The sequence below is a fragment of the Lagopus muta genome, chromosome 2 (genome assembly GCF_023343835.1).
Source record: "Lagopus muta isolate bLagMut1 chromosome 2, bLagMut1 primary, whole genome shotgun sequence".
Classification (NCBI taxonomy): domain Eukaryota; kingdom Metazoa; phylum Chordata; class Aves; order Galliformes; family Phasianidae; genus Lagopus; species Lagopus muta.
In genome coordinates, this window is record NC_064434.1 from 33,982,252 (window position 1) to 34,010,004 (window position 27,753).

Genomic DNA, 27,753 nt, shown 5'->3' on the forward strand with positions numbered 1-27,753 from the left:
AAATTCTAACTCGATACTGTCGATAAGAGACACCAGAGTTGATGTAACAACTAATATATCTTATTACACGATCAACAGAGGAAGCAACTATTTTTCTGCACCAATAATAAATGTTAGAATTCCAAATGTTAAGATCTCATTCTAGATTTTCACTTCGAAGGAATTATTTCACTTTCAGATCTCTCTCTACATAATGTCTGTACTGCACAGATCATTTCCTAATTTCCCTGCAGATTCGCTTTAAAAGCAATGGACTCAAATTCCAGTAAACAAGAAAGTCATCTGGATTTGATATATAAAAAAGGACAGAATCTGGCTGTTCATCAGTCATCACAGAGTGCACATACAACTTGTAGTGCAGAAAATACTGCTGTTACAAAGGAGGGGAAAAGACATATTTCTAGTAACTGCTCCACCAGAAGGGCCAGCACTGAATAAGCCTAGATGCAGAATTAGATTCCCTTTCTGCTTAGAACAGCCAGAAATTTTGAAGTCATATCTGTAAAAAAGACTTGAAGCACTTTACTGGAATACTGGGTATATGTGTTAATCATTAAACACAGCAACAAATTACTTACATGTTCATAATGTACTTTGCAGACTGTTTCTTAACAACTATATTAGGATAAGAATGGTATTTTAGTTCTTACAGTAAGCTACTCAGTATCTAAGAAGCCTCTTAGATAACACAAGAATCTTACCTGTATTTAAAGAATCCAAGGAATGAGAAGCCACGAGACCATTCTCTAACAGTTTTCTCAATAACTCTCAAAATTTTTTCCACTTAGATTAAGACACCGAGGGACAGCCAAAAGATCATCTCAAGGTTTTAATAATGCCTTGCGCCAGTGTCAAGAAGACATCCATTTGCAAGAATTTTGCAAGATGGTTTACAATAAGAAATGGTATAAGCACCAAAGCGAAGAAGCAGATAACATACAAAAAAATTACCCATGTATGACCCATAAGATTGACTTAAGAATTATCATTTGAAAAACTAAAGAACTAGCTGCAGATGGAGAAAGAGTGTGAATACCTTTCAGTGGCCTTACCTTGTGGATTCTCCGAACTAAGACAGATGCAAAGAAACGCAGCGTGCCTCTCAGTTCATCCACAGAGGATTCATCATCAGTAATATTTCTGCAGTGTTATAAAAACAAGTTGCATAAGAAGAAAAAAAAATGAAACGTCTGTATTCATCCAACGCGTGACAAAAAAACTAAAATAGTAAAAATACTAAAAACTGGAATAACAACACCCAACAGCGGCACCTCAACAGATGTTAACTGACTTTGAAAGCCACAGAGCGTGAGGAGAGAGCAAGCAGTCTTCTACTTGAGTAAAATACACAGCACTACCAGCATGTCAGTGCACTCAACAGTGCCCTAAGAAAAATGTCTGAGGGTACACTGGAACTGTATAATAGACTATCTGCCTATAGCAGAGAGGCTGGAACAAGATGATCTTAAGTGTCCCTTCCAAACCAACCATTCTATGATTTGCATGACTTCTAACAAGTAAATGACTACTAACAAGTAAATGCATGACTACTAACAAGTAAAATCTAACTTAGCTTCTACGTACATGAAAACAGTGATAGTTTTCTATTTCAGTGGCATGTAATCTTTGTAAATTCTTTGGAGTAAGAGTACTGCACGCATCTTCCCCAGTTAAGCTAGACTGAACTGGATCTTCCCTTTTCCGCATACTCCACAACTTTATACACAAGATTTCAAATAAAGAAACTATAAAGAAAACAAAACAAGAACTTCTACCTGCAGCCACACGAAACAACTGAAGTTATTCAGTATGTTTCTACTTAGAAAAAAAGGATTAAAGAACTTAAAATACATTCCCAAGTTACTGTCTCAAAACATCCAAATTTATAATCTGGCTTTCCATCTGCTGCAGTACATTATGTTCAGTGAAAAATCATGTTAAAAATACTTGAAGTTGATTATGGAAAAAATTCCTTAATTCTATGTCTTTTGGAAACTGGATGAAAATGGGAGATACTAAGTCTTAGATGCAGAAATTGCAACTAGTTTGAGTGGAAGAAGAGATCCTAACAATGGCACTCCACAAATTGCAATGGAATAAATAAAAGCCTACCAAAATCTTAGTATATATGGACATTGGAGTGTGAGTAAAGATACTGATAAAACTGTACTATAACAGGTGAGCAGTAACACAACCAAGAAAGCTACATACTGCTTCACCTAATGACCACACATAAAAGACATCACAGATCTCAGTTTGCATAATCCCTAAACATTTTGTCTGTGTACTAATTGCAAACATCATTTATGTAAAAATACACATATATTAGTGCAAGCAGCAACAGCTATGTTTGAAAAGCAAATAGTTATGCCCATAGCATCATTTTATGTTATTAAGCATCAGAGTTTTTAAAGCAGTGTTAGCCTAGGTTACTTAGCATCCAAATGCATGTTGAAGGTGATTTCTTAGCTGCAGATATTGGTGACCTGGCAGTCAAAGCACATAACTAATTACAAGAAAAAACACCTCAAAGAAAGTGGCCTGGCATGAGGAACACAGAGATCCTTCAATAGCTAATCATATGTTGATAAAAATACTGAGGGAAGTCTTGGTTTGTTTTAAGATCACCACCTCACATTTTGGAAGCAATATGGCCCACAAATATCTACACTTCGTAAGGAAGCCAGGGGATCAGCAAACAAATTGCTATGACGGTATTACTAATATTTGTCAGATAATAACATACATGAGGTAATTTGGACCAAGAAATTGTTTATTGACACTTGAATAACCAGCATTTTGGCTAGTTCTACTTGGACACAACTTTATGCCACGTACTTTCATGAAACGCCATCGGTTCGCAGAGACATTCCTTTAACCATCAGTGGACTGAAGACTGGTTAAAAGGTCAAGCAACTGTAATACCCCAAATCTCCAGTGAGGCAGAAAGGTCCAAATAACATCTTAAAAGCATTTTAGAAGTTGGCAGCATTTTCTCAGAAAGGAAAAGCTTTAAAAAAAAAAACAACACTAAAAGAAAAAGACTCAGTCTGTTAATTATAAACAGTTACTGAGTCAAATACCTCTTTAAATACCCAACTGCTTGTCCATGCAAAGTCCTATGGGGTCCAGTGATAAACAAAAACATATGCAAATATTGAAGTGATTTTTTTTTTCTGTTTGTCAATTATCCATATGAAATTTGACCAACTCTTATAAAAAGCACTACGAAAGACTGCATACTGTCAGGCTACACTTGGTAATTCAATAAAAATTCTAGTTCTGCAAATGCAAAAACTCTTAATTTAGTTACTGTCAAGGAACAAAGTTTTTCACAGTAATGTATCACAAAAATGCAGTAAGGTAGGTTAGAATCTGGAGAGATGGAATTGCAGCAGCATAGAGGGGACACATTCCAACTTCAGGCTCTCCTATTTAAAATCCAGAATAAGTTGCTAAAAGCAAGACTTCATGTGGTATAAGACCACATAAGCAACTCTGACTCTGACTGGTGTTCTGTAGTTCTGTAAACTTGGATTACTTATAACAGCACTTTACTGTTATAAAATAACAATTGAAAAATAATAAGTAAGCACTGGGACTCAATCAATGTATATACTTTGAGAAATACCAATTAAGCAATTCACAAAGACACAACTATCTATTTCAGTAGCGTTCATGGGACTTCAAGTACTAAACTTCATTCCTCGAAATTAAACCCAGTTCAGAAACATTTACTTTCTGATTTTAATCTTCACAACTGTTGGAGATCACAGGAAAGCACAGAACCACCTGAGTGTCTACAGAGGAGGAGACCAGAGCTGACAATGCTACTGCTGGGCTGAAACCTGTAAACCTTTCAGGATCAAGCTCTCTCCCTGAAGAATCAGAGATACCGTTGCAGTAGAGCTCACTGAACTCCCACTACACAGTTCAAGGAAGCCCACTGCATCTGATCAGTATGGTGTGGATTTATGGAGCCAGTACAAAACTTGGAGGTGCAGCCACGTAAAACAAAAGACAGCTCACCAGGAAGCAAGATGTAACATGGTCTAGGCTAGTTGGCTCCATATCAAGTGTATTATGCACTGCACTTGCAGCCACACATATTCCAGCTACGCTATGCCAACTGTATGTTGTATTCCAGACCGCAGTCATCCTGGCTACTGGAGATGCACACAGGTAATCTGTGGAACACAAATCTCCTTGCAAGCCAAAAACAAGTGAAATGTGAAAGTGACTTTCCACCAGTTACAAAAAAAAAAATCCTATCTAATTTCCAATTATGAAACACAGAAGATTAACTCCTTACGTTTCTTTGTTGATCAAACTTGGAGCACCCCCTAGTTTTCTGTACTTGAAAGTTAAAACCTTAAGTTTTCCAACGTGAACCGTGAACACAGTGAATACACAGTCCTCAAGCTCCCTCTGCTGTCTGCACAAGCAGCTGAGTTTTATACTTAAATGCACTCATTGCACAACAAAGACAGACACGACGCAAGCAGATGTTAGCCATAATTAAAAACCAGTCAGGCAAAAAAAGACTGCCCAAAAATTACAGATCCCAGACAAAGAACAGTGGAGAACAAAACAACATATAAATTTTGTCTTTGTCACAGAACTCCACATCTCCATTTAATGAAAAATAATGTTGATTTAACATATTAATAGCAGCACAACCAGTTCAAATTTTAATCTCTTTTAGTATCTTCTTACAAAGTAGTCCGAGGGGCTGATTTATATAAATACAGCTATCAACTTTTCTTTACATACTAATTTTAAGGTTATTTACACAATACTACTATGCTCAGCTCAAAATAGGCTCTCCTCATATCCTTAAATCTCAGCAAATCATCAGAATCCGTGACAAAAAGGCTAAAACGTGTATGTAGAGTATTTTCTGCACTAATTAAAAGCAGAATTCTTATTTTTGAAAAGCTATGATTAAAGATTATATTTTACTCAGAGATGTGATTGATGAGAATTTCTTTAGTCTGGAAATAATTTTAGCTCAGTTCATGTAAAACTTTATAAAAACAAAGTCATGCAAATTTTCAAGTGAGAGTTTTTTCACAAATTAGCATTTAAAAATAATCAATCTAAAAAAATGTGTTTTTAGGATGAAATACAAATTTCAGGACAATCTCTACCATATCTGAATTATTAACAGGCCTGCTCTATCCTGTGTAAGAGACAACATAATGATGAACATGGGGCACTTAGAGGCGTGTCTTGTATTTTTCTTTAAAAGGAAAATGGATGTTTAACAGTTTGCTTATCATAGTCACAGAACGGCTCGGGTTGGAAGGGACCTTGAAGCTCACTCAGCCCCAGCCTCCTGCTGCACGCAGGGCTGCCCCCCACCACTTCAGCTGCCCAGGGCACCAACCAACCTGGCCTCGTGCACCTCCAGGGATGGGGCACCCACAGCTTCTCTGGGCAGCTGTGCTGGTGCCTCACTGCTCTATGAGTAATGATTACTTTGTTATGCTACTTGAAAATAGTAACTTTCAGATAAAGCTCATACCTGTACCACGGATAAATAAAGTTTTCCAGGACCAATTCAAGCACCTGTGAAGAATGAAGTCATTGCAAAATAAACAAGTGCACTGTAAGTAATTGTTAGAGGAGACCGCAGAGCAGTCTCCTATATGATAACATTTAAACATACAGTAATACATGATGCAGACTTACTGTAAGATCAGTTGTTTTGCATAATAATCAATACATTGGGCAAGGAGTAATCAACTGATTTTTTTTATGAGGTCTCAAAGCGAAACTGCTTTCAACAGTGCTATGGACAGCACAAAGCACAGTACTATGGCCATTCTGCAGTGCAAACCTTGCTTCACACAACACTTCCCTAATTCCTTGGATCACTTCCCTAATTCCTCAGTATCTCAGTATTTTTCTGAGGTAGTGCCCACAGTCCCACGTGGACAGCTACCCATTCTGAACTCATACATCCATTTCATTTCATGCAAACTTCCTCTTTTCTGACTCCCCTCTATGCTCCAGGTAGGACAGTCCATACAGCATGCTCAACACTCCCAAAGAAAGCAAAAGCCAAAGTGCAGCTCTGGCACTTCTCATTACGCCTACACAAATGCTTCAAGTCACTGTTAACGTGCCAGCATCACAAACAGCAAAAAGAAAGCTTCTGAAGAGATGAAGAAACAGCGTCAAGTTAAACAGGGAAGGAAGGATGATGTTTTCTTGAGATTTTCTTGAGATTTTTCTTCCTTCGTTATAGTCCAAGATATATACTCCTTATACCTTCTCCTGTCACTGTTATTGGGTTCAAAGAAAATCCTAAGGTCTGTATGAAAGTAAAGCTGAACATAACAGCTGATACAACATCCTAATAGTAGGGAAACTGTGAGGTCAGGGTTTGAACTGGTGATTGAGCACCTGGTGAAGGGGTATGGCTGGCCCAAGGAGCACAGACACATTATTTGCTCCTATGCTCCTGACCAGAAGGGGTGGAGCTACCCTGTGCTCATGTAAGGGCAGCCACTGAAGGGAGAGCATCATTTGGGACTAGGCTGCTTCTTGAGAAGGATTGCTAGAGGGCCCCTTCACCAGTGGGGTGAGTTCCATTCTCCCTTTGGTACATGTCTGCTGGCCTTTCTGTGAATACTATACCTGATATCACTAAGAACCTGTCAGAAGCAGTCTTACATCTTTGTAAGCAGAACACTAGTTTATGAGAGTAAGCATTATTCCTCTTAGAGCATTTGAGACAGCTCTCATTCACACTATGGATGCACTACAGAAACCCAAGGCTTAATAATTTTATGCTATCTTCAGGGCGCTACTCACGATTATACGAGTACACTCAGTAATACACCATGGCCTTTTTAATTCCCCTCAGTTCTTCAGATACAAGCAGTTGATGAGCATTATTTTTCTCTTTCCTACTAAGAATACTCTCTACTCGGATTTGATAAGACACTCTTCCTTATGCAACTATTTCACTTCAGAGATTTCTCTCCCCTTTGGTTTTTCACAATGAAGAAAAAAAAAATCTTGTTCCTTCACCCTTTCTGAAAGGATGCTTTCCAGTTTGAGGTAACTTTGTGTATCTGGATTGTGGCCTGCATGAAGTGGTTAACGCCTTTTGTTTTGGTTTTGGGTTTTTTTTACCTCTAAGTGAACAGATGTTAGTGTGTTTCTTTTTTCCTTGTTGGAGCAAAAAGCTTGTTCCACGTTTCCCCATCTAGTCTAAGGCCTTAGTTATGCAATCTCAGGACAAAAGCTTCTCTGAAATCTTGAAATTGTAATACAGTCACATGATGATGATGGATGCAGAGCATCTTCCCCACTTCCCCCATCTCTACTTCCATTAAAAGGATGAAGGGAGACAGCGTCACAGACTCATTACACCCCAGGCCAGAGAAAAACAAAAAACAAAAAACCCTGAAAATTTTCTTTGGAAGTTAATCTTCAGACAACAGGGAGGAAATCAATCCAGCAGCAGTCTGCAAACACAGACCATTGGCCTTAACAGCAAAAGATCAGAGTACCCAAAGCAATTTCACCAATGCCTTCTATAATACAGCCAGAACATAATACATCAATTTACTCTAGAAACTTCAGTCTCACAGGTACTGAAACATTATTTTTTGTGCATGCAGTTTCTAACAACTTCTTTCAGGGGTCATACTAGAGCTGAGTTAAAAGAAGTGCCTATCAAAGGGAAAGAATTGCATAAAAATCTGTTCTATGCATCTATATCTGTTTAAAGATTCTTTTTCTTTCTTTGTCTATTTTTGCTATGCACCTCCCCAGCAATAGCAACTATAGGAGATCATCTTTCCCTTGTAGCAGAGCCTTCAAGCCATAAGACTCAAAGGGATTACAATGCACTACCCTTGAGCTTTTGTTATCTGTGATTGCTATTTTGAAACTGAAAACCTGCCCATCAAATGCATTAGTGCATCTTTATCAGCTGCTAACATAACTTATCAATGCTCTCTTAGCCTACTAGAAAAATTGTTTCTAACAACTCTATTTAGCTCAGCCAAACATACAAGTTCTGTTAAAAAATTTCCTGTGGTTATTAAATCAGTAAGGAGGGCAGGAAAGGTGCAAGATCAGATGGCCCACCTTAACTTCTTGAGACTTACTCTGTTGACTTCTACCTGAACCATTTCACATGACTTGTCAGGGCTTCTTTTGGTATCTCTTACCTCCAGAGTCATACTGTATGACTGTGAGGGCTCTGTGTTAATGATTATCTGCTGGATAAAGCCATGCAGACAGTCCCACTAAGACAAAGACCAGGCAGACAACTATCCCAAAATACACCTGAAGCCCGTGTGTATGTGATCCTGAGGTCAAAAGGTCAAGACATACTTTATCAGAATTCAGATTATCTATATCACTTAAAAAAAAAAAAAAAAGAAAAAAGCCTTGGTCCTGGACACATAGAAGGTAATCCCTGGTCACACATTTGCTAAGCAGTTAGGGATGATGCTCCATTCACTACGTTCCCATAAAGCATGACGTGTATCCACGTTCAGTCCAGCAACACCAAAAATATCACTCAAGCAGAGAGGATATCTCAAAGAATGCCAGTTAATGACAAGCAATTTCCTTTTCTATAAAGTATCATTTTCCAGCTCTAAATTGAAATGAGTCATTTCTTTGAAAGCCTACCTATTTTTCAAGTATTTGACAAAATGACAGGTCCTATATATGTATGAAGTCTTCAACTGGAATGAGATTAGAAATGTACAACCAAACATACTACAGGTAGCAATATTATAAGCAGGAAAAAAAAAGAAAAGAAAAGAAATTCATTTCTAGCAAGTACTACAACATTGTGGCTAATCAATTTCTAGCTGCTGAGACAAGCTTTCTGTGCATTCTCATTGTACAGGCTCCAGTTGCCAGGAGGAGGAATGAGAATTACCAAGCCAAATTGGACTGGATAGTAGAAAGGATTTGATAAGTAAACCATAGACGTGAAAAGCCTTAAAAAAGCAGAGGCTGCTTCCTGAGAGAACAAGCAACTCCCAGTATGAAAGCATGCAGGTAACAGGGCAGCTACAGGAGTTCTGGGCTGGCAGGAAGTATGTCATTCATTTGTACATTTTTCACATCTAGAAGAAAAAAGGAAAAGAAGAGAAAAAAATCTGGTCCCATACTAAGAGCAAGAATCTGAGAAACTAAACATGAATGAAAAATTGGTGAGATCAACAGACAGCACCCTGATTCACCAGCCCATTTCCATAACGATGCTGATCATGAGCAAATCAGCAGCTTTCTGTAGGTCTGACTTGCAAATATCCTGTTGTAAGCAGAGATGAGCTCATTAACTGAATAATAGAATTTGATTCTCCTGTATGCAATCTGTAATACCTTGATTAAGCTGACCAACAGAAATATCCCAATTCAAAAAGAAAGAAAATATCAGAAAACTAATATGAAGCAAAATGCAATAGAAAAAAAAACAAAACTGCAAACAAAATTATAGTGAAGTCAATGCAGTGTTTTTTAAACAGGATACAGCCCAAATGATTGAACACTGACAGATGCATGGCTGAGGGAGTTCAGAGCTCAACTACAACAGTAACCATGAAGGGAGGGAGGAAAGTCCAATCACGTTTCTCTTATTGTTCAAAACAACACAGGGGCTAGATAAGTAAGGCAAGGCTGCAGAAAATTAAGAAACTGAAGAAGATGAACTGTTGTCACGATCTGAGGTGAAAAATCCATATATTGTGACAAGAATTTGAATTTCTTCTGATTCAAGTTTGAATTGCACTCTCTGTAAGCAAGGGAAAATCTGTGCCTGATACAAACGATTCAAACTAAAAACATTTGGAAATGAGAACATTGCTAAAATTTTTCAACGTGCAAAAGAAGTAGAAACACTAATCTAGAATTAAAAAACCCAGAGCTATTCTAATTTCTTGAAGAATCTAATTTTTCAGAAGTATGTTGAGCTCCACACTGCTTTGGAATCTCATTAATCTTAATTCACTTCTCACTGTATCAGCTTTCCTCTAACACGTGACTAACCCACAAAAGAAAACACGAGCAGTCTCTGCTTCCAACCCTCAGCAGGTATCCAGTTCCAGCTGTATGTTAAGAGCTGAATTCCCAGTGCAGGGGATGATGAGGAAGGAACACAGAGTGGGCAGAACCTTTAACCAGTAGGGAAGACTTGCAACAGGGAACAACAGAAGGAGATTTAGCATTACAGACAGCATGTGAAAAAGGTGACTCAAGTGTGTGAACAGAAGTCTATTTGGGTCCACCAAAGGTTACGACCCTGCTGCACTGCACCAGGAATGCGCAGAACCTCCAGTTAAGCGCTCAAAGAAGAGAAAGGAATAAGAAATGTATAGATATATAGATACAGAAAACCCAAATCTATGCTGCTAAATAAAGTAGGCCCAGAGAGAAGCCAATGGAGTGAAAACAAAGCAACAACAACCGAAAAACCACCAAAAAAAGGCCCACATTGTTTTGGTAAAAGCAGAACTACAGTAACAGTAATCAAATACAAAATGTCATTGTATACCAACAAAAGATAACCCCTGAAAGGTAACTACAAGTATCTACTCAGCTCTTCCGAGTAACACGCTACAAATAACTTTACTAGCTAAGATTGCTTACGAAATACAGAAGTCGTGCTGTTTAACTAAATGGAGTTAACAAGTTATCCCCGTGTTGGTTTTTTCGTGAGTTTGTTTTGGTTTTCGACTTGCTAAGGGGCATGCTCTGAACACAGAGAGCTGAATTACAGTTAGCTTTAGTTGGCTTCACACACCAGGTTCTCAGCTGTGAGAGCTGACATGTATGGCTCTGTTCACTTGTGACACGCCAGTTATTCCTCCTTTTACCACAGAGGATTTTAAACACCTATAATCACATTTAACATCATCACAGAATTTTTGTAACTGGAGCAAATAATCTCTTAATCTGCCAGTATTTCAAACAACCAACAGGCTGAAATCCACTGAAATCAGATGCTTTTCAGTCACTTATTTATACTTGATCTTCCTCCTATACTTCCCAATGTGCACAGACGTTTCTTGAGTTCTAAGTGTGCTGTTCAGGAACAGTCACGTTTCTGTTACCAAATAAGCCATCTTGCCTCTCTGCACCCAGCCTTTATTCTTCTGATTTGATTGTTAAACGAAAAGTTAACATGCATGCTAAGTACATCTGATTCATCAAGCCAGAAGTAATAGGCCTAAGAAACACATAGTTAAAGAAGCCACTGAACTGCAAGGAATTAAAGAAATGAAACAGCCATTACCTCTGACAGGGACGCGTCAACCTTGGAAGGCACTTTCAGATCCAGCCACGGCTGATAGTTTTCCAAGAGTAAAGCAGGTCTGTAGGAAACCATGGAAAAGTTGATGCAACAATACTGCAGTTTTCCCACTGGCATACACAAAATGTAAGAAATAACAGGACTGTCAGTGCCACGTATTTATTTTACCTGTGCCTCTTGCATTTGACTTTGCCACACACAGCACAACTGTGACCGTGGGGAAATAGCTCCGGCAATTCCAATTGCTAAAAGAAAATATTTGGACAAGTTTGCATTCTTTGAAATGACGATTCTCATAATATACTGATACATTAATAAATTTCTCTTTAGAGTATGCAGTTACACAGAGTTGAGTGGTAGAAAGACAAAGCTGTTTCGCAGCAGGAAAACAAGGCAGCAAGGTACAATATGAGAAACCACTGAACCAAACAGAAAAAGCACTTTGGCTAAACAAAGTTTAAGACAACAGATAACCCCTCACATCTCCAGTCATCTCCCCATACGTCAGATGGACTATAACTAGAACAAATGGTTTCTCTACAAGTCTTGCCTTGCTTGGATTCCTGAAGACACAAACAGGGATTTCATAAAATAGAATCATAGAATCCTTAGAGTTGGAAGAGACCCTTACAGACTGTGTAGCCCAACTCCCCAACAAATGAACAGGGACACCCACAGTTAGATCAGGTTGCCTGGGACTTGATCCAACCTCACCTTGAAAGTCCCCAGGGATGGGGCACCCACCACATCTCTGGGCAACCTGTTCCACTGCCTCACCACCATCACCATGAAAGACTTTTTCCTTATGTTGAACCTAAATCTACCCTCTTTGAGCTTAAAGCCATTTCCCTTGTTCCACTACCACGGACCTTGATAAAGAGTCTGTCCCCTTCTCTCCTATTTTTTTTTTTTTCTTCCATGGAGTTTAGCACCACTAAAAGAAGTTTGACTACAACCAATAAAACTGTAGTTTGGCTACCAAAAGGAAAGGGATCTTTTAAAAAAAAGTATTCATAAAGTAATATGCCACTAAGTACTTTCTAAGCTACTTACTACTGAAATGCCAAATGAAAAATAAGTGAAGTGGTTAAAAAGCCACATCCAGCGACGCTTCCAGCAACAAGCTTTAAGGACCTATTTGCAGATTTGACGGGATTATGCATAAACACACGAGAAATCCACAGTCTTAATCACCACACCTGTGCCACAAGACCCGTCAGCATGTACATATAAGTGGTATTGATGTCTAATACTTTAGAAGTAGGACTGCACACGAACTGCCATCCACGCACATTGCCTCAAATGCGCAGAGGAACGCGTACTTACCTTGGGCTTGTATTTGATAGTGTACAGAATGTTGGGCAGGAGGGAGTCCGGTCCCAGCGAGCAGTAGAAGGTGACGACACCAGCCACAAACGACCAGAAGATCATCAGAACGTGAAGGTACCTTACAAAAAAGAAGGAAAGAAGACGTTTCCCTTCACATCTGTACGCATATCGGCGTTCCTCAGCACAGGGCGGGCTACAGCGCGGTCAGGAAGAACCGCCACCGCACGGCTCACAGCACCGCGCCCCTCCCCCCGGCCGGATTACCGGTTAAGAAGCAGGGTGGCGGCGGCCAGCCCCAGCAGCAGGCAGCAGAAGAGCGGGTACTGCCGGCAGGTCTCCCGCAGAGCCTCGGCGCCCCGCACCCGCTGCCGCAGCCTCTCGCCGGCCGCCCGCAGCCAGCCCATGGCGCCGCCGAGCCGGCTCCCAGCCAGCGGGGGAGGCCGCGCCGCTTCCGCCGGCGGCGGCACGTGACGGGACCGAGGGCGGTGCCACGGCCGCCATCTTGTTGACGGCAGGGGAGGCGGGTCCTGCGCTTCCCGCCCCTCCCAGGTGTGCGCGCGCCGCTCAGCTCCCCCTAGAAGTCACAGAGCGTGTGGAGTCGAGACGGAACGCCGTGTTTGGAATGTAGTTTATTGCTGCTGAGGAAGGCTTCAAGCCATCTTCACGTTAATAACAGCTCTCTGGTGCGGAGCAAGTCACGAGTTCCCACGCTGCCTGAATGTTCTTGTCAGCACTGTGGTTATCCCAGCTCTGGAAGCTCCAAGTTATGACTGCAGCTGAGGGAAGATTGCACACATCAGGCGCCTCAGCAGCTGCTCCCGGGAAATCACAGCAGGAAGGGCTTCTGGGCTACAACTATGAGAAAGCCTCTTCAGCCAGAAACACCTGCTTATTTCTGAGTTATCTTGAGAAGCTGGTGTTGCCTTTTATATGGTGTACAACCCATACAGGCATATTTAGGCAAAGGACACGTGGAAAAGTGCTGTAGAGAAGACAAGCCATGTTCACAAATCCATAGGGAAAGCATGTAACTCTCCGTGCAAGAAAAGCTGTCACTGGAAACATGAGTCAATATCTAGAAAACGAAAGCTGAAAATAGCTTTCAGACACATCCCTCAGATGATTGTCATTTTATGCAATACTTCCCTTGACCTCCGCATCAGGTGAAATGCTGCAGTCTGACTTCAGCACGCTGACCTTTCTCAGAGAGCCTGGCACAAGCCCCAGGCAGGATTGGATTTCTTTAAGAGTGCCTGCACAGTATTATTTCATGCCAGTCCACATGTTTTCTATTAGGCATTAAAAAAAAAAAAAAAACAACCCACACAAATAAGGTGCACATTCACAGCAAGGCTCTGTACAGCCTGTTCAGAGGAAATTAATTTTCCTCAGAATATGCATACTTACCACCTTCTAACTTGAACCTCTCAGTTTAACTTCCTGGGATTGTTTGTCTTTCTTTTTTTTAATGCTTTTAATAAGGAATAACTCTTTAAAATGTGTAACATTTAAAGTATTTCATAGAGATGTGATGACTAGCATAAGGTATCTGGGACATAGGAAGTGACTCTCAAAGCAAACCAGCAGCAGCCAGGAAAAGAAGTCGGATTCTGCTTCTATCTGAGTTCTGTACTTTATGTAAAAGTTTCTTTTAAATTACAGATTCAAAGTTCAACCATATGTTTATTTCACATAAAACTGCCACATTTCTATTTGGCAGTAATTACACCTCACCATCTGAGAAGACTCAAGATTTTCCTCAATTCAGTTTTGTTCTGTTGGCCACGTACTGCCACAACCTGCTTTACCCCATTCTGCTCCACCACATTGCAGCTCCGGCCACCCTCTACAGCCCATGCCTGACTTCTGCTACACTAAAAAACATTGGGGAGTTTTGCTTTCCAGAAAAACAGAAATCCTATTTAACAAAATGAGATTGTTTTTTCTTGTTTTTGTGTTTTAGTTTAATCTTATATGTTTCCTTAGGCAGCAAGCTGTAAGTACAGGATTCACATAGGCAGACTACATTTAATTTACTCTGCATACAGTCTGTTTTTGCCTTTCAGGTTTTCTTTTTGGTTTTGTCTTCAGTCTATAACGTCTCCTTTTCAAATCTACTTGTTTTTCTCAAGGATAAGGCTGTGGAGGCTAACTTGTATCATACAATCCTTCATATCTAACCTGTCAGGAATTAGTTTTCCCTTATGCATATTTCCCACAAGTTCCTGAAAATTTCTGTGGATCCTTTCCAGAAGCTGAAATCGAAGGATTCACTTCAATTTTTAACTTCAACTTTTCAGCAGAAAGCTTTCTTGAAATAAATGTCAAAAGAATATTCAGCAAATAGGAAAGAAATGTGAACAGACTCAGATCCCAAGAAAATTAAGCATGAGTAGGGAATTCAACTTGTCAGATTAAAACTTTAAGAATGCCCACCAACTTACTGTTTCAGCTCATGAATTCGGGTAATTATTAGCATTCAGGTAAACAAAACTGGTTCTACTGTTACAAATGTAGTCATGTGCATTTGTCTGTTACTGAGTTAATAGTCTGCTAATAATCAGATTTACAGCCTTTTGAGGGTCAGCTCCCTGCACTGTACAGACCTGCACTCATTGTTGGTGTGATCGTGTGCTGCCCACCACGAGACTGGGCTCCTACCTTTGCTTCCTGGACGAGTACAATCTCCAACCACGAGTTGATCCACAATATTACAAGATTAAATTGGATAGAGATAACCCAGGGCAGAAGGTAACCTCTGGACACAGCAACAGAGCCCTCAGATTACTGGGCAAAATCCCACATGAATTGCCTTCAGAAGAACAGGGAAGGAGAGCTGCTTTGGGAGAACAAAATGTCAGAAAGAAAGGAAAAATTTGCTAAGAAAGATAGGTGAAATGTCTCAAAAGATCACTGATCTGCACAGTTTGTCTTTTAAATAACAGAGAGAAGAACGGAGTATGTTAGATTATTAGTTTGTCCTCTGACAAACGGTAGTTTATGGGACATTAAAACAAGGATGTAGAGTGGAAATTTGCAAAGTGGCTGCAGAAGGCAATAATTTACAGACCACAAGAAATAAAGAAAGAAATATAGGCCAAAAAAACCCCCACAAAAGCTTCCCCCCCAAAAAAACCCCAACAGAGAATATCTGTAAAGAGAGGCATTAGAATTGTAGAGGAGACACTACATAAATGCTTGAAGAAATTAACATTAGGTTTGTGGTAAATGTTTGGCAAAGGTATAATCTCCAGTTTGTGTAGTATAAGAGCAAGAGATAAGCTGTTTAGGTATGGAATTTAACTTAATATTGAGGATTTTTTTTCATTTTTCATGGTGGCTGGATTTGAGAATTTGCAAAAAAAAATTTGCAAAAGAAGAGCTGTACTAATGGAAATAGTTAAAAGAATGCTGTAACACATGCTTAAGAGTTCAATCTGAATGAAATTATCTGTTTACAATGGGGTTTAAAGAAAATCCTGCCCTGGAAAGATAACTATTTCCACAAAGTATGTCACATCCTGAGTTTGTTTCCACTGACAGCCTGGTGGGTAATGAGTGAAATTCTCACATTTGAGGAGGAACCTGAGCCACATTCTCTCAATTCTGCTGAATTAAAAAGTGTCAAGAAAGCATTCATAACATGACATGCACTTCTGGTAAGCACTGCTAAGTGAGGCAGCACCTGTGCCTCTCGTAAATAAGATGAGACCTGTAGGATTCAAAGTGCAGTGCAAGTTTTTCACAACAGATACTCAACAGACACATAAAACAGCTGTGCTGGATCAGCAAATGTTCATCCAGGTCAGCATCCTGCTTGTGATGATGGCCAACAGGGGATACCTAGGAAAGAGTTATAAAAGCATAGAAAGAATAGAATACTTTCCCAGAACATTCTTTGACTCCGATTTGAATCTTGGGCATATCCTGAAAAGGAATTTTTTTCCTGAGTTTCAAGTTGGTTTTTGAACCATGAGCATAAACACCCACGAAAGTCACACAGAAAGGCATTCCACCACTTAATTCTGCTTGTGAGGATGACAGTGCATTATGAATGGCTCAACAACTTGCATTTAGTATTGTGAAATTATTGTTAGTAAAAAAAATAATTTCTTACGCAGCACAATTGCTGCTTATCACTGTACAAAATTAACCTCCTCAGCAAGCCATCCTTCAGAAAATGAACTGATTTTTTGGCATTTTTAACTTACATCATTTATTTTTCTTCAAGAGAGCACCTTGGTACTTTCAGACACCTTTGTTGCTCCCTTTGTCATTTCCAGATCTATTATCTCTTGCTTTGTAGTGCTGGAGTAGGGAGAGGCGGCAGCAGGCAACAGAACTTCCACAATTTTCATTAGTTGCCTAGGTGCCTTGGTTAAAAATGGTTCTTTAGTTCTTGTCCCCTATTTTAGATTATGAATTATTGTTTTATTTGTACACAACTCCAGGGTTTTTTTGTTTGTTTTTATTTTCCTCTCCCCATTCAAATAGTGAAAAAATTCCCCCAACTTTAAGTCTTCACATAACTGAGTTCTAGTCAACACACAGGACTTGTTAAAGTGGAAAAAAGCCTCAGTGCAGCTAAAGATTGTCACTTTGTATCAGGGAAGGCTTTCTACTGATAAAATCTGTTACGCCTCCTGCTGTTGATCATGTAAACCCTGAAATAGAGGGCTTTTTTTCTTTTAAGTAGTGAGAAGGAAGCTGGTACCCTGAAGTGCACTGCTTTAGCTTTTGTAGGTACAACAGCAGATGCCTGAAGTGTTTTTGTTAGGTCAGCATTCCGGAGGGATATTTTTAGTTCGAGCAACCGGTTTCTCTGAGAACACGAAGCATTCAGGAATGGTGCAGGGTAAGAGCTAAACAACATTAATTATCAGCCTCCACAAAAAAATAATTTGCGCTTCAGCTAAGTCTTTCATCAAACACTTCACAGAAATGGTTAGTGCTAGCTGTATAGCCCGGGCTGTTTTGATCACCATTCGTTGACTGAGGATGTATGCAGTATATTGGACATGTTTCTTTCATTTATATGATGTACAGCAAAAAATTGGCATTTTTAGAATGGCTAGAGATAAAAATAATAACGGGACATACATGTTAAGTTTTCCTGGCAAGAATATGGGAGTATGAGAGAAGCATAAAAATTCTCTTATGCTAACAGACTGATGCACAAGATGATCCTGTGTAAGCCTGAAGAGAGACTTACTTCTCCTCATACACAAGGATGAGTTTTGAAGCTTTTTGAAGAAACTTCTTGATGCATGTGGGCAGTTTGCCAGTATTAACAGTTATGTATAAATTGAGCACAAAGCCCCATGGTAAAGCATAAAAGTTTTTATGAGAAAATTTAAGAAGTCGGGCTCAACAGCAGGCTCTGCAAAGCCAGGCTTCTCTACAACTGATAGCTGATCAATGTTGCCCTCATCAGACAGCAGCTGCCAAAGTTCCTGAAGGTATGCCAAACCATTTGTTCCCCAAACTGCTGGAATATCAAATAGACCAGTGGTACTACAGCGTTATAGCTATATACCACTTCTAGTTCTGGCAGCAATGGTGCGTCTGAAGGAGACCATGATCCCTCCACAGACCTGTCAGCACACATACCTTGCTAAGTCTCTCTTCTGAGCCACAAAGAACAGTTACTTGCGACTTCTCCCAGATGATTACCAACTTAGCTCCTGGTTACGCTGCATGCTCACCACCTGCATGGTGGTGTTCCCTACAGCGCTCCTCTGGGGAAAGAGAACACATACTTAGCAGGTAAGAGGAACTGTATGAAAGCAGGACAAGCTACGAAATCAGCACATGGGAAGAGATAGCTACAGGTGTTCTATGGTTAAATGTATGACTAGTTGAAGGAGTTAGAACCATGTTTCTTAGAAGCTGATAATTTCATCTGAATAAGTGAATTCAGACCACGAGAACGTTTCACCTAGAACACAGCCTGCTCTATTTACCAATTTAAGTATCAAATTTCTGCACTACTGAAAGTTTTCCTTTTTATTTTAGGTAACTAGTATTCTAGCTGGGAAACACTGGAGCTAACAGGAACTGAGACTGTATGAGGGAATACTATCATTCAGTAGTGACACTTTCTAAATCAGTTGCTTATTTGTGACTGAATGACTTGCTGCTACATAAACTACCCGGCGAATCTGTTATTACACTGAAGTATAAGAAGAGACTACTTTAAACATAAGGTAGGCATGAAGCCTCCTCTTTCAGAGATACATAAATATTTTTAAGTATATACTAGTAAATGGGCATGTTAATATGAAAATCATCTTACCATCTTTCTTCTCAAACTGTAAGGAATTCTATTTCCTTCCCCTTAAGGAGCTGCGAGTATTTACTCTTATCTCCAAAGTTTCAGGTACTCTGTACACCTTGCTTCTGGTATTTTTTCCCTTCAAGAATTGTAATGATTGAGATTTGAAGTTTCAACAGATGAATTTAAGGTAGCTCTTTACATTGCACAGAAATGGCAGGCTTTTGATAAACCTGAAGTTGGGTTCAGTGTGTTTCAGATACAAGAGGGAACAATTTTTCCTTTGAGAAAGCAGATTTTGCTTCAGAATGAAGGTATCAAAATGGGGAAAGGCAGCTTTAATGTCACACAGATTCCCAGGGGCATGTATTGGAGCCTTAAGATATTATTTGTTTAGGCACAGTAGTAAATGCCACTGATCATTACCATCCACCACTTTGGATATGGTAAAACTGTAACTGAGTACCAACCTATCACCACACTGTCATGTATACTTTACACCCAGTGTGTTTCTGGGATAATTTATGTTCAGGAATCCTGGCATACCACTTGGTCTTAATTCTGAAAAGTCTGCCTGTCTGAGGATTCTGCTGGACCACAGCAGCAAGCACCAATGCACAATTCCTCTTCTTTTTTTTTTTTTTTTTTTCTTTTTTTTTTTTTTTTAAACTTTAGTTGGTCATTGGGTCTGGAGAAGTCAAGCTAGATGTAACAGTACTGGCTCTCCCCTCTCATTCTCTGATGCCCAGAGGAAAAAGCCAGCACAAAGAAGGAAACGAGGTCACAGATTATCTGGAGAAGCAGTTCTGGTCATAAGGAGACATCTCTGCACACAGAACAAGGTGTTTTAGTTCAAAGCTGCTCACCTGCGTGTCACCAAAAACTTAGAACATACAACCCCATCTCCACTGGATGCTTTGTCTCCCATTCCTTCCACAGACAGCAACATTCCCATCTCCTATTGAGTCTTCAAAAATAACTACTCACCTGCAGAGAAACTGACTTTTCCCCACTGAAGGCTGCCTATGAAACAAATGCTTCTGTGTGTTGTCCATGAGCACTCAGGATACACAAAGCCTCATTTATTCTTGATCCTCTTTCCTCTTGATCTTAGTAAGGAGAGAGAATCCTGACAAAACGAAGCTTGGAATAAGATAAGACAATATATTTGCCATTTCTAACTGCTTTATCACCTGGTACAGGCTTTTGCATCTGACAGTTTATTTTCTGGCATAAAAAAATGTAAACTTTGCTGCAAGTTAAAAATGAACATCTTCAGACTAAAGTCTACCAGCCTTCTTGCTGGCAATCCTGCAGAAGCTCATACTGATCAACACAAAGAGCTTCATTTCTGAGCATGTCTCTGGTGCAGAATCTCTGGTACACCTGTGCTACCTGATGTTTAACAGCACCCCAACCCAGTCCCAAGAAATGCTCTGTCACTTCTCTCCCACAGGATGCTGGGCTTGCATTGGACACCTCTCCAGATGGAAAAAAAAGAAAAAAAAAAAGAAAAAAAGAAAAGCAAACCTATGCAGGAACCAGGTGTTGCATTTGGGAACCCTTCAGGTCATTTTCAAATTGAGATCTCTACAGGAGCTGCTAAGTGGGCTTTGGGTCACTGCAGCTTCCCAGGTTTCCAACTGTTCTCAGTCACTGTATGCCCTGCTCTAAGGTGTGCAAATCAAGACTCCATGTGCAGGCTTCACTACAAGCACCACGTTCCCTAAATATCGCTCGTTATGGAGGCCTCATGAATCACAGAATGGCCAGGGTTGGAAGGGACCTCAAGGATCTTGAATCTCCAACCCCCCTGCCACAGGCAGGGCCACCAACCTCCACATTTAATACTAGACCAGACTGCCCAGGGCCCCATCCAACCTGGCCTTGAACACCTCCAAGGACGGGGCATCCACAACCTCTCTGGGCAGCCTGTTCCAGTACCTCACCACTCTCTGGGTAAAGAATTTCCCCCTGATGTCCAACCTAAATCTCCCCTCCCTCAACTTAAAGCCATTTCCCCTCGTCCTACACATATCAACCCTTTCAAAGAGTTGATTTCCCTCCCTTCTGTAGGCCCCCTTTAGGTACTGAAAGCCCTATGAAATCCCTAGGTATATGAAGCCCTATGAAGTTCATATTTCTTCACTTTTACTTAACTTTTATAGGATTGTTAAGAGCAGTGAGAAGCATATTCATTTAATAACTGTAAAAAGAATGGACTAACTCTTCATCTGTACTGAAGAACAGGTCAGGCACTAGAACAGGTACAGCAGATATTCAGGACTGCCTCTTGCTTTTTTGTGGCTATTAGTCCATCACTTCAAAACAGTAGGTTGGCAATTATCAGCTGCAGGGTATCACACTCACCTCTCAGAGCAGGACATCTGAAATAGTGTTATGCACACTAACAGTATTTATTCATTTATAGTTTTGCTGTTTCACTATGTTTGAAACATCTTCTCTTACAGGGGCACTTCAGACTTCCCTAGCTCTCTTGTTTTCCTGCTCTCTACGTGCCGTTCTTCTAAAATTCCTACCAAGATGAAGAGGCCCTGATGGCCATACTAGCCAGAACAGAATCTCCTTACCTTTCCACATTGAAGTCCAAGGAACCTGCATCTGCTCTTGCACTGATGTTTGAATCTGGGCAAGCTCCACCACCTGACATTCCCTTCACATCTTGCTGTGCCTGCTAGATGAAGCCTGGTTTAGAGTATATCTACCTTTCACAAGAAAATGAAAGACTGATTAAGAGCAAGAAAGATTCCACAAAGCTGTAAAACAGCCAAATAAAGTTGTTTTACTCTGTGGTTTGCCAGGTTATTTACTTGGCTATTTTGCCTTTAACCCTAAACTACATATTTTCTAGTAGCTTAGTTAAGGCACATGTGATTATATTATTCTGCCCACAAACTGAGGATTTCTTTCTCCCGCTGTCACACAACCTGAAATCTTCTCAGGGAGCAGACAAGAATGGTTTACTGAGAGCTTTCTGAAGGAATGAATATAAGCAGTTCTACCACTCCTAGGTCAACCCTCTAGATTCCAAACAAATACTTGGTACTCCTGAGAGCAGCCTCCCTTATTGTCAATCACTGCATCAAGGAGGGTGGGGGGGGAGGAAGGTTGTCTTGAAAGGGGCATGGAAATTTAAAAGATGCTTTAAAAAATGTTATTCCTAATAACTATAGTTTTTCTAAGACTACAAAATATAAATGGATAATCATCGACCTGCAGCTGTACTTGACCAACTCCACAAAAAATGACGTAAGCCATAAGCACTCCAGGGTAACTGTACCAAAACAGACACTTTAGGCTGAGCCATTTCTGAGGGCAATCTGCACAACCTTGCTGGGATGCGAGCGCTCTGATTCACTCCACTGCAATTTGTACCTGAGTGGCGTGTACGCCCCAGCAAACCTCAGAGTGCCTTTACAAACCAGGAGGCTTCACTTCTGAAATGCTGAACATCAGCAATGCTTCTTCACAATTCATCCGTGTACTCCTCGCGTTTTATTATCCACTGAAAGCAATTCTCCTCAAAATGTTATACTGAGGGTAATAAACTGTAAAAGTTTAGCTCTTGGCATTACAGAAAAACAAGCCTCAGTACTTCCCATTAGAAATCCCTACTCATAACCTTAAAAAAGACCAAGTACCTCAAAAAGCAGAAACTACTTAGCCTAAGACATACTGACCAGCTAACACCACACAAAGTATTAAGATTTTTTGTCAGTACAGAAACATGACAATCCCCATGGCTCAGAACATCAATAAACCTAACTTGGTACTTATCAGATTAGTAAACCACTAAAAACTGTTAAGTATCATTTTTTAAACCATTCCCATTGTAAGATCACAACGATAAGCAAAACCAAGTTGCAACTCCGTAACAATACTTTAAATCCGATAGATTTATGACCTTCCAGACCCTTCCTAATTTTAACTGAAGGATCGTTCTCACAGAAAATTTCTACTAGGATTCTGAAACCAGCTTCCATTGTACTCACTGCCAAGGCTTATATCCATCTACAGCTCACAGCGAGACAAGTTATGACAGTTTTTTTCTCCCTTTATATTCATTCAAGTCTTACGTTAGCATGAAATCTGCAACATACTTCTTGCAGATTCTGACAGCTTTTTAGAAAAGTACCTTGCTGTGGTTTTCTTCAGAAAAGATCTTAATTCAAAAGCAAGCGTAAACCACCTACACTTTCAAAGAAATATGTTAATGTGAATGAAATTAGTCTAGCGAAACTGTCCTGAAGTCAACTTCGTGCATGTGCTTCTGGTGAAACTACTACTAATGAGAAATCTATGAAGTTAAGCTGCCTTTGCTGAACTCAGGGGAAGCTTTCTTATTCCAAATTAGCTACGCTGAGTAAAAGAGGTTTTAAATATCCAATGCTGGTCACAGGTGCTTTCTTCATCTCTCTGGAGAAAACTGGGGAAAAAAAAAAATGAACAACAGGAAATGCTACACATAGAGCCAGCAATTCAGTACTTGACACATTCAGTTCCTGGCTCTTTTAATACCTGGGTTCATGGAAAAATCCCTTCAAACTGCTAACATTGCTATGCTTTAAAAAAACAACAGCAACAACAACAAAAACAACCCACATACTTGATACACCAGAAACATTTTTGGTGATTTTTCGGTTCAAAATATTTAACATCAGCTTACACTCAACATTCAATTACCACTGTAATAAACACAAAAATTTCCAAACCAAAACCCATATCCCATTCCCACTCCCTGCAGATGAGGAGTCAATTTCCTACAGAAGTTGGAGTTTAGGTACTGAAATTAAATTAAGTACTGGAATGTCTGCATTTACTCACCGTTATCACGTCTGCAGTTGAACATCTTACGCTATCCTACTGGGTAGGTAGCAATACCATGAATGCCCTTCGTAGCTTCCTTAGCACAAGTAATAAGATTCTGTGCCTTTTCTTCCACATCAGTGGCCAAACCAAGCGAAGTTCTTTGCCATGCTAACTGCACAAATAGAGATAGCAAACTATCTCCATTCATCAGACACATGCATCAGTCTCAGAGTAGAAGGAATCCAGATTTCTGACACAGCTGCCTTTTCCTAAATGACTGTCAGGAAAATAAGTGTTGGCTTTGGAGCAGACAGTATAATGAACATTCAGGAACTAAACAACCCTCTGAACCAGAACATATCATTTGAGGAATTGAATTCCTCGGTCAGACTGAAAATTTAGAACCAGTTACCTCCCTGCCTGGCTGTGGTTTCTGACTGTCACAGATGATTCAAGATTCATCTATGTACATTGAAGCTCAATGGTCTAAACAAGCTTTCATGAAGATAACTTCAAAATAACAAATATAACCCAGTGCTCCCAGACAGGCTCAGCTGTGCAACAACCTGAGAGCTGACCATTTTGGATTAACTTTGCAAAATTAAAATAAAAAATAATCATTAAAAAAATCTACCCAGTTACATCTTGGCAAGAAAAAGACATAATTACATGAGACAATCACCCTCCTCCCCAAATCCCAAGTAATCCAACAAGCTAGTCCTTGTACTTTTCAACATAGCTATCATAATAATCAAGGCAACACAGGACCGAAAAAGTCATACTTTCCTCCTGTCTGTTTTATAATATAATTGAACACTTGGAAGCGCTGGCCGACCAGATTCCTGCATGAGAATCAGCTTCTCAAAGTTTAACATCAATTTTTAGGAAGCTTTATGCTTGTTTGCACTATACTTCTGTAAAGTAACAATTTACTCCTCCTTCCCTCAACAACCATACTAAGGGTCAAAGTATCTTCAGCTAAACATCCCTTCCTTACATGTTGGGTTGTTTGTTTCTTTAAATCTGACCGACAGAACAAGTGAGAACGTACATCTGGTGTTTCCTCTACACAAACAGCACAAATACTTATTTCCAGGCTGGGGGTGTCATGCACTAGTGCTGGCAGTTAATTCAGCACAACATCCTGCCTACACTGAGCGTCAAGTCCATTGTAGGAAATCAGGATTCATGAGCTTTGTGCTAGGAAGACAAACTCAACCTCCAGCTTTATGGATTTCAGTTCTCTGAGCACTACACTAAAAAGGCTGGATGTGGCACTGGGCAGCCTGGTCCAGTGGTTGGTGACCTGCACAAAGGGGGGGTTGAAATTAGATGATATCTGTGGTCCTTTTCAACCCAGGCCATTCAATGATTCTATGACTCTAGAAAGTATTGCCCGATAGCCTACTTCCAAATCTTTCTCCTCCATTTTAAACTATTAACATTTTCTATTAAGCTTTCACCAATGCAAAGAACAAAACGGTCAGAATTTTGTGGAATGTTAGCAGTCTGAACACAAAATTTACAGAAAATGTTAGTAGAAAATGAAGACAGCGTGGATGTAAAGTCTCTCCCCACTGACGTGGGAAAGCACCAACAAAACTATCAGGCTGAGCAAATGCCTCTGCAGAATTATCAAAGGCACAAAAAAGAAGTTGCATCTACATGCAGCATTTATGCAATGAAACATTAAGCGAGCAAGCTTATCTTCAGAGGAGGCTGAACTTTTATCAGACTGTCATATCCCCACAATCCTACCAACAACAGAGTTAATATTCCCTAAACTTTTAAAGACAGTATTTAACTAAGAGATGTATCTGCAATAACAGCCTTCCTCTGAACAGTACAAACAAACCCAAATTTTGCATCCTAAGAATTTTCCTCTTCAAAAAACAACAACAACAAAAAAACCCTGCAGTTGCATGTCCTTAATTAAAACTCTTCAAGTGACAAAAAAAAGTTAAAGTAGAATTTAAAAAGCGTATTGTTTATAAACAAGAAGTGTCGAGCAGGAGTTCCCAACTTCTAACTAACTTCAACTAGGCTGCAAATTTCGGAAATCACTCCAAATCAGTGTGCAACTACTCTAGCTTACACTCAAACCTTCACAGGCGCTGCAGCACAGAAAGCCTCCTACCAGAATAATCCGAGGCGTTACATGAGGTCAACACTTGCCTTGAATGCACCAAAATGAGCCGTGCGTTACACTGCTGACCGTCACCAAAGATGTGTACTCACTGGTGAACACTTCACGTTTACCAACACCCAGTGCAACTAATCCAGCGCTGCTGCTATATGCACTTGCCCACTCTCACCAATATCTCCATGCTTAATAATGAAGTGCTTTTTTTTTTTTTCCCCCTCACACAACTGAACTTTAAGGTTGGAAAACAACATCATTTTTTACCGTATAAATCACCACATGCAATTTAGTTTTCTTAATATTTTGCTAAAAAACTGCACCAATATCAGAACAGTGCAAATCATATTTAATTTTAAAAGTTATAATGGCTTGAGTTCATACTTAGAGGGAACACTGTCAAGATCTTGATATTTTGCTCGCTCACCATTGCTTGCATTCGACTGAAAACACTTTCCTGTCAATTCCGCAGTTTTCGCAATAGTTCCCCATGTTTTTATCAGAGCTGAAATTGAGGATAACATCCTCAATTTCAACACACATAGTGCCTTAATAACAACGTTTTTATTCATTTCCATCAACAGTTACAATTCCATAAATATATTACCCCCCCCCCCAGCACAGTTCCAAACTAAGAACTGTCGCTACCACTTGTGATCCCACAAGCGTTGTTGAGTTTTCCAGCAATGGGGAGATTTTAACATTAAGAAACCTGAGGATGTCCCCTCGTCTACAGCCCCCAGTGTTTCCTTTTAATAGCAAGTTCAGAATTGCTTTCCACACCTTGACAGTGTTCCTTATAAAACCATATGACAGTAAAAGTGCCAGTAGGCATGGCAACCTCTTTGAAGGGAGCATTTAAACTCCTTGGCACTGGGAACGCCAGCACCAAGGATTACATTGAAATTCAAAATTATATTTAAGGCTACAATTAGCAAACCCACTTTCCATAAGCCTAATGTTCTATCACTAGATTTGAAAATTCAGAAGCTAATGCAAACTGCATACTTTTATGCTCAAATCTGAGGAGAAGGTTACTCTTCTTTAGCAAGGGCAGTATATGAAACTGTAGTAGCAAATGTCTCTTATGCATTGACTACTCATTTCACCATCAGTCACTTACTTTGTCTTTAAGTTCAAAACTGGCAAGGCACATTTACATATTCCAATGAATACTTGACAATTTTAAATTACACTTCATGTCCCAGCTATCCCAGTAATTGACATACAACATACTAAAATGGTTTATTAAGATAACAAAAAAAAAAATTAATGTGAAACATACAGGCTATTGGCAACCACTATTCTAAAAATTATGTAAATACAAGTAAACATACTGAAATGTGTGCGATTCTAAGTTTGTAACCAGAAGATCTCTGTACTAACACACATTTATATTAATGACACATAAAAAAAATAAAAACTTTATTACAAAAATAAGTTACACTCGCCTCCAGCTTACAGTATAAAACAATTTTATTTGCAGGAATGCAAAATGATTGTTTGCCATGAGCATTTTCAACATATGACATGTCTAATTTTGTTAAAATTTGCATTTACTGGGGGAAACTGGTGTGTATAAAACCTTAATTAGGTATAAGCTTCAATTTTCATTGTGGTGCCTATGGGTATGTGGTATAACTGCAGTATCCCTTTGGGCAGGGGGTTAAGGGAAGCTCTTTACGCCAAGTCCAATGTAGGTCATAATTTTATCTATCTTTTACCTATATGAAGTTGGACTTGGCAAAGTTGTTTTTTTTTTTTCTTTTTATTTTTTTGTGGTTTTTTTGTTTTCTTTTTTTTTTTTTTTAAGGGTGGTTCAATAGAGGATGCTTCACCACTGAACACTCACTGTCATCAAGGTGCTTCAGAAAATTAAAAACGTAG

At 39.7% G+C, this 27,753-nt stretch overlaps 2 protein-coding genes across 6 annotated transcripts in view; both read right to left on the minus strand.

Moving 5' to 3' along the window:
• SNX14 (sorting nexin 14) overlaps window positions 1–13,053 on the minus strand; it is a 48,857-nt gene extending 35,804 nt beyond the window's left edge. Inside the window, exons 1-6 of one of the 2 annotated variants that reach the window (XM_048934863.1) lie at window positions 12,887–13,053; window positions 12,620–12,740; window positions 11,462–11,538; window positions 11,276–11,354; window positions 5,528–5,571; window positions 1,053–1,140 (exon numbers count right to left, since the gene is read on the minus strand). In XM_048934863.1, the coding sequence (XP_048790820.1) occupies window positions 1,053–1,140; window positions 5,528–5,571; window positions 11,276–11,354; window positions 11,462–11,538; window positions 12,620–12,740; window positions 12,887–13,026 (549 nt within the window). In that variant the 5' untranslated portion in view covers window positions 13,027–13,053. The remainder of the gene's footprint in view (window positions 1–1,052; window positions 1,141–5,527; window positions 5,572–11,275; window positions 11,355–11,461; window positions 11,539–12,619; window positions 12,741–12,886) is intronic. The other variant, XM_048934864.1, reaches the window with a different exon arrangement.
• A 13,141-nt stretch (window positions 13,054–26,194) lies between these two features.
• Window positions 26,195–27,753, minus strand: part of LOC125688639 (synaptotagmin binding cytoplasmic RNA interacting protein) — a 25,564-nt gene continuing 24,005 nt past the window's right edge. For all 4 annotated transcript variants that reach the window (XM_048934885.1, XM_048934883.1, XM_048934882.1 and 1 more), the window contains exon 12: window positions 26,195–27,753. This exon is cut by the window's right edge. The gene's annotated coding sequence lies outside the window, so the exon portion shown is untranslated.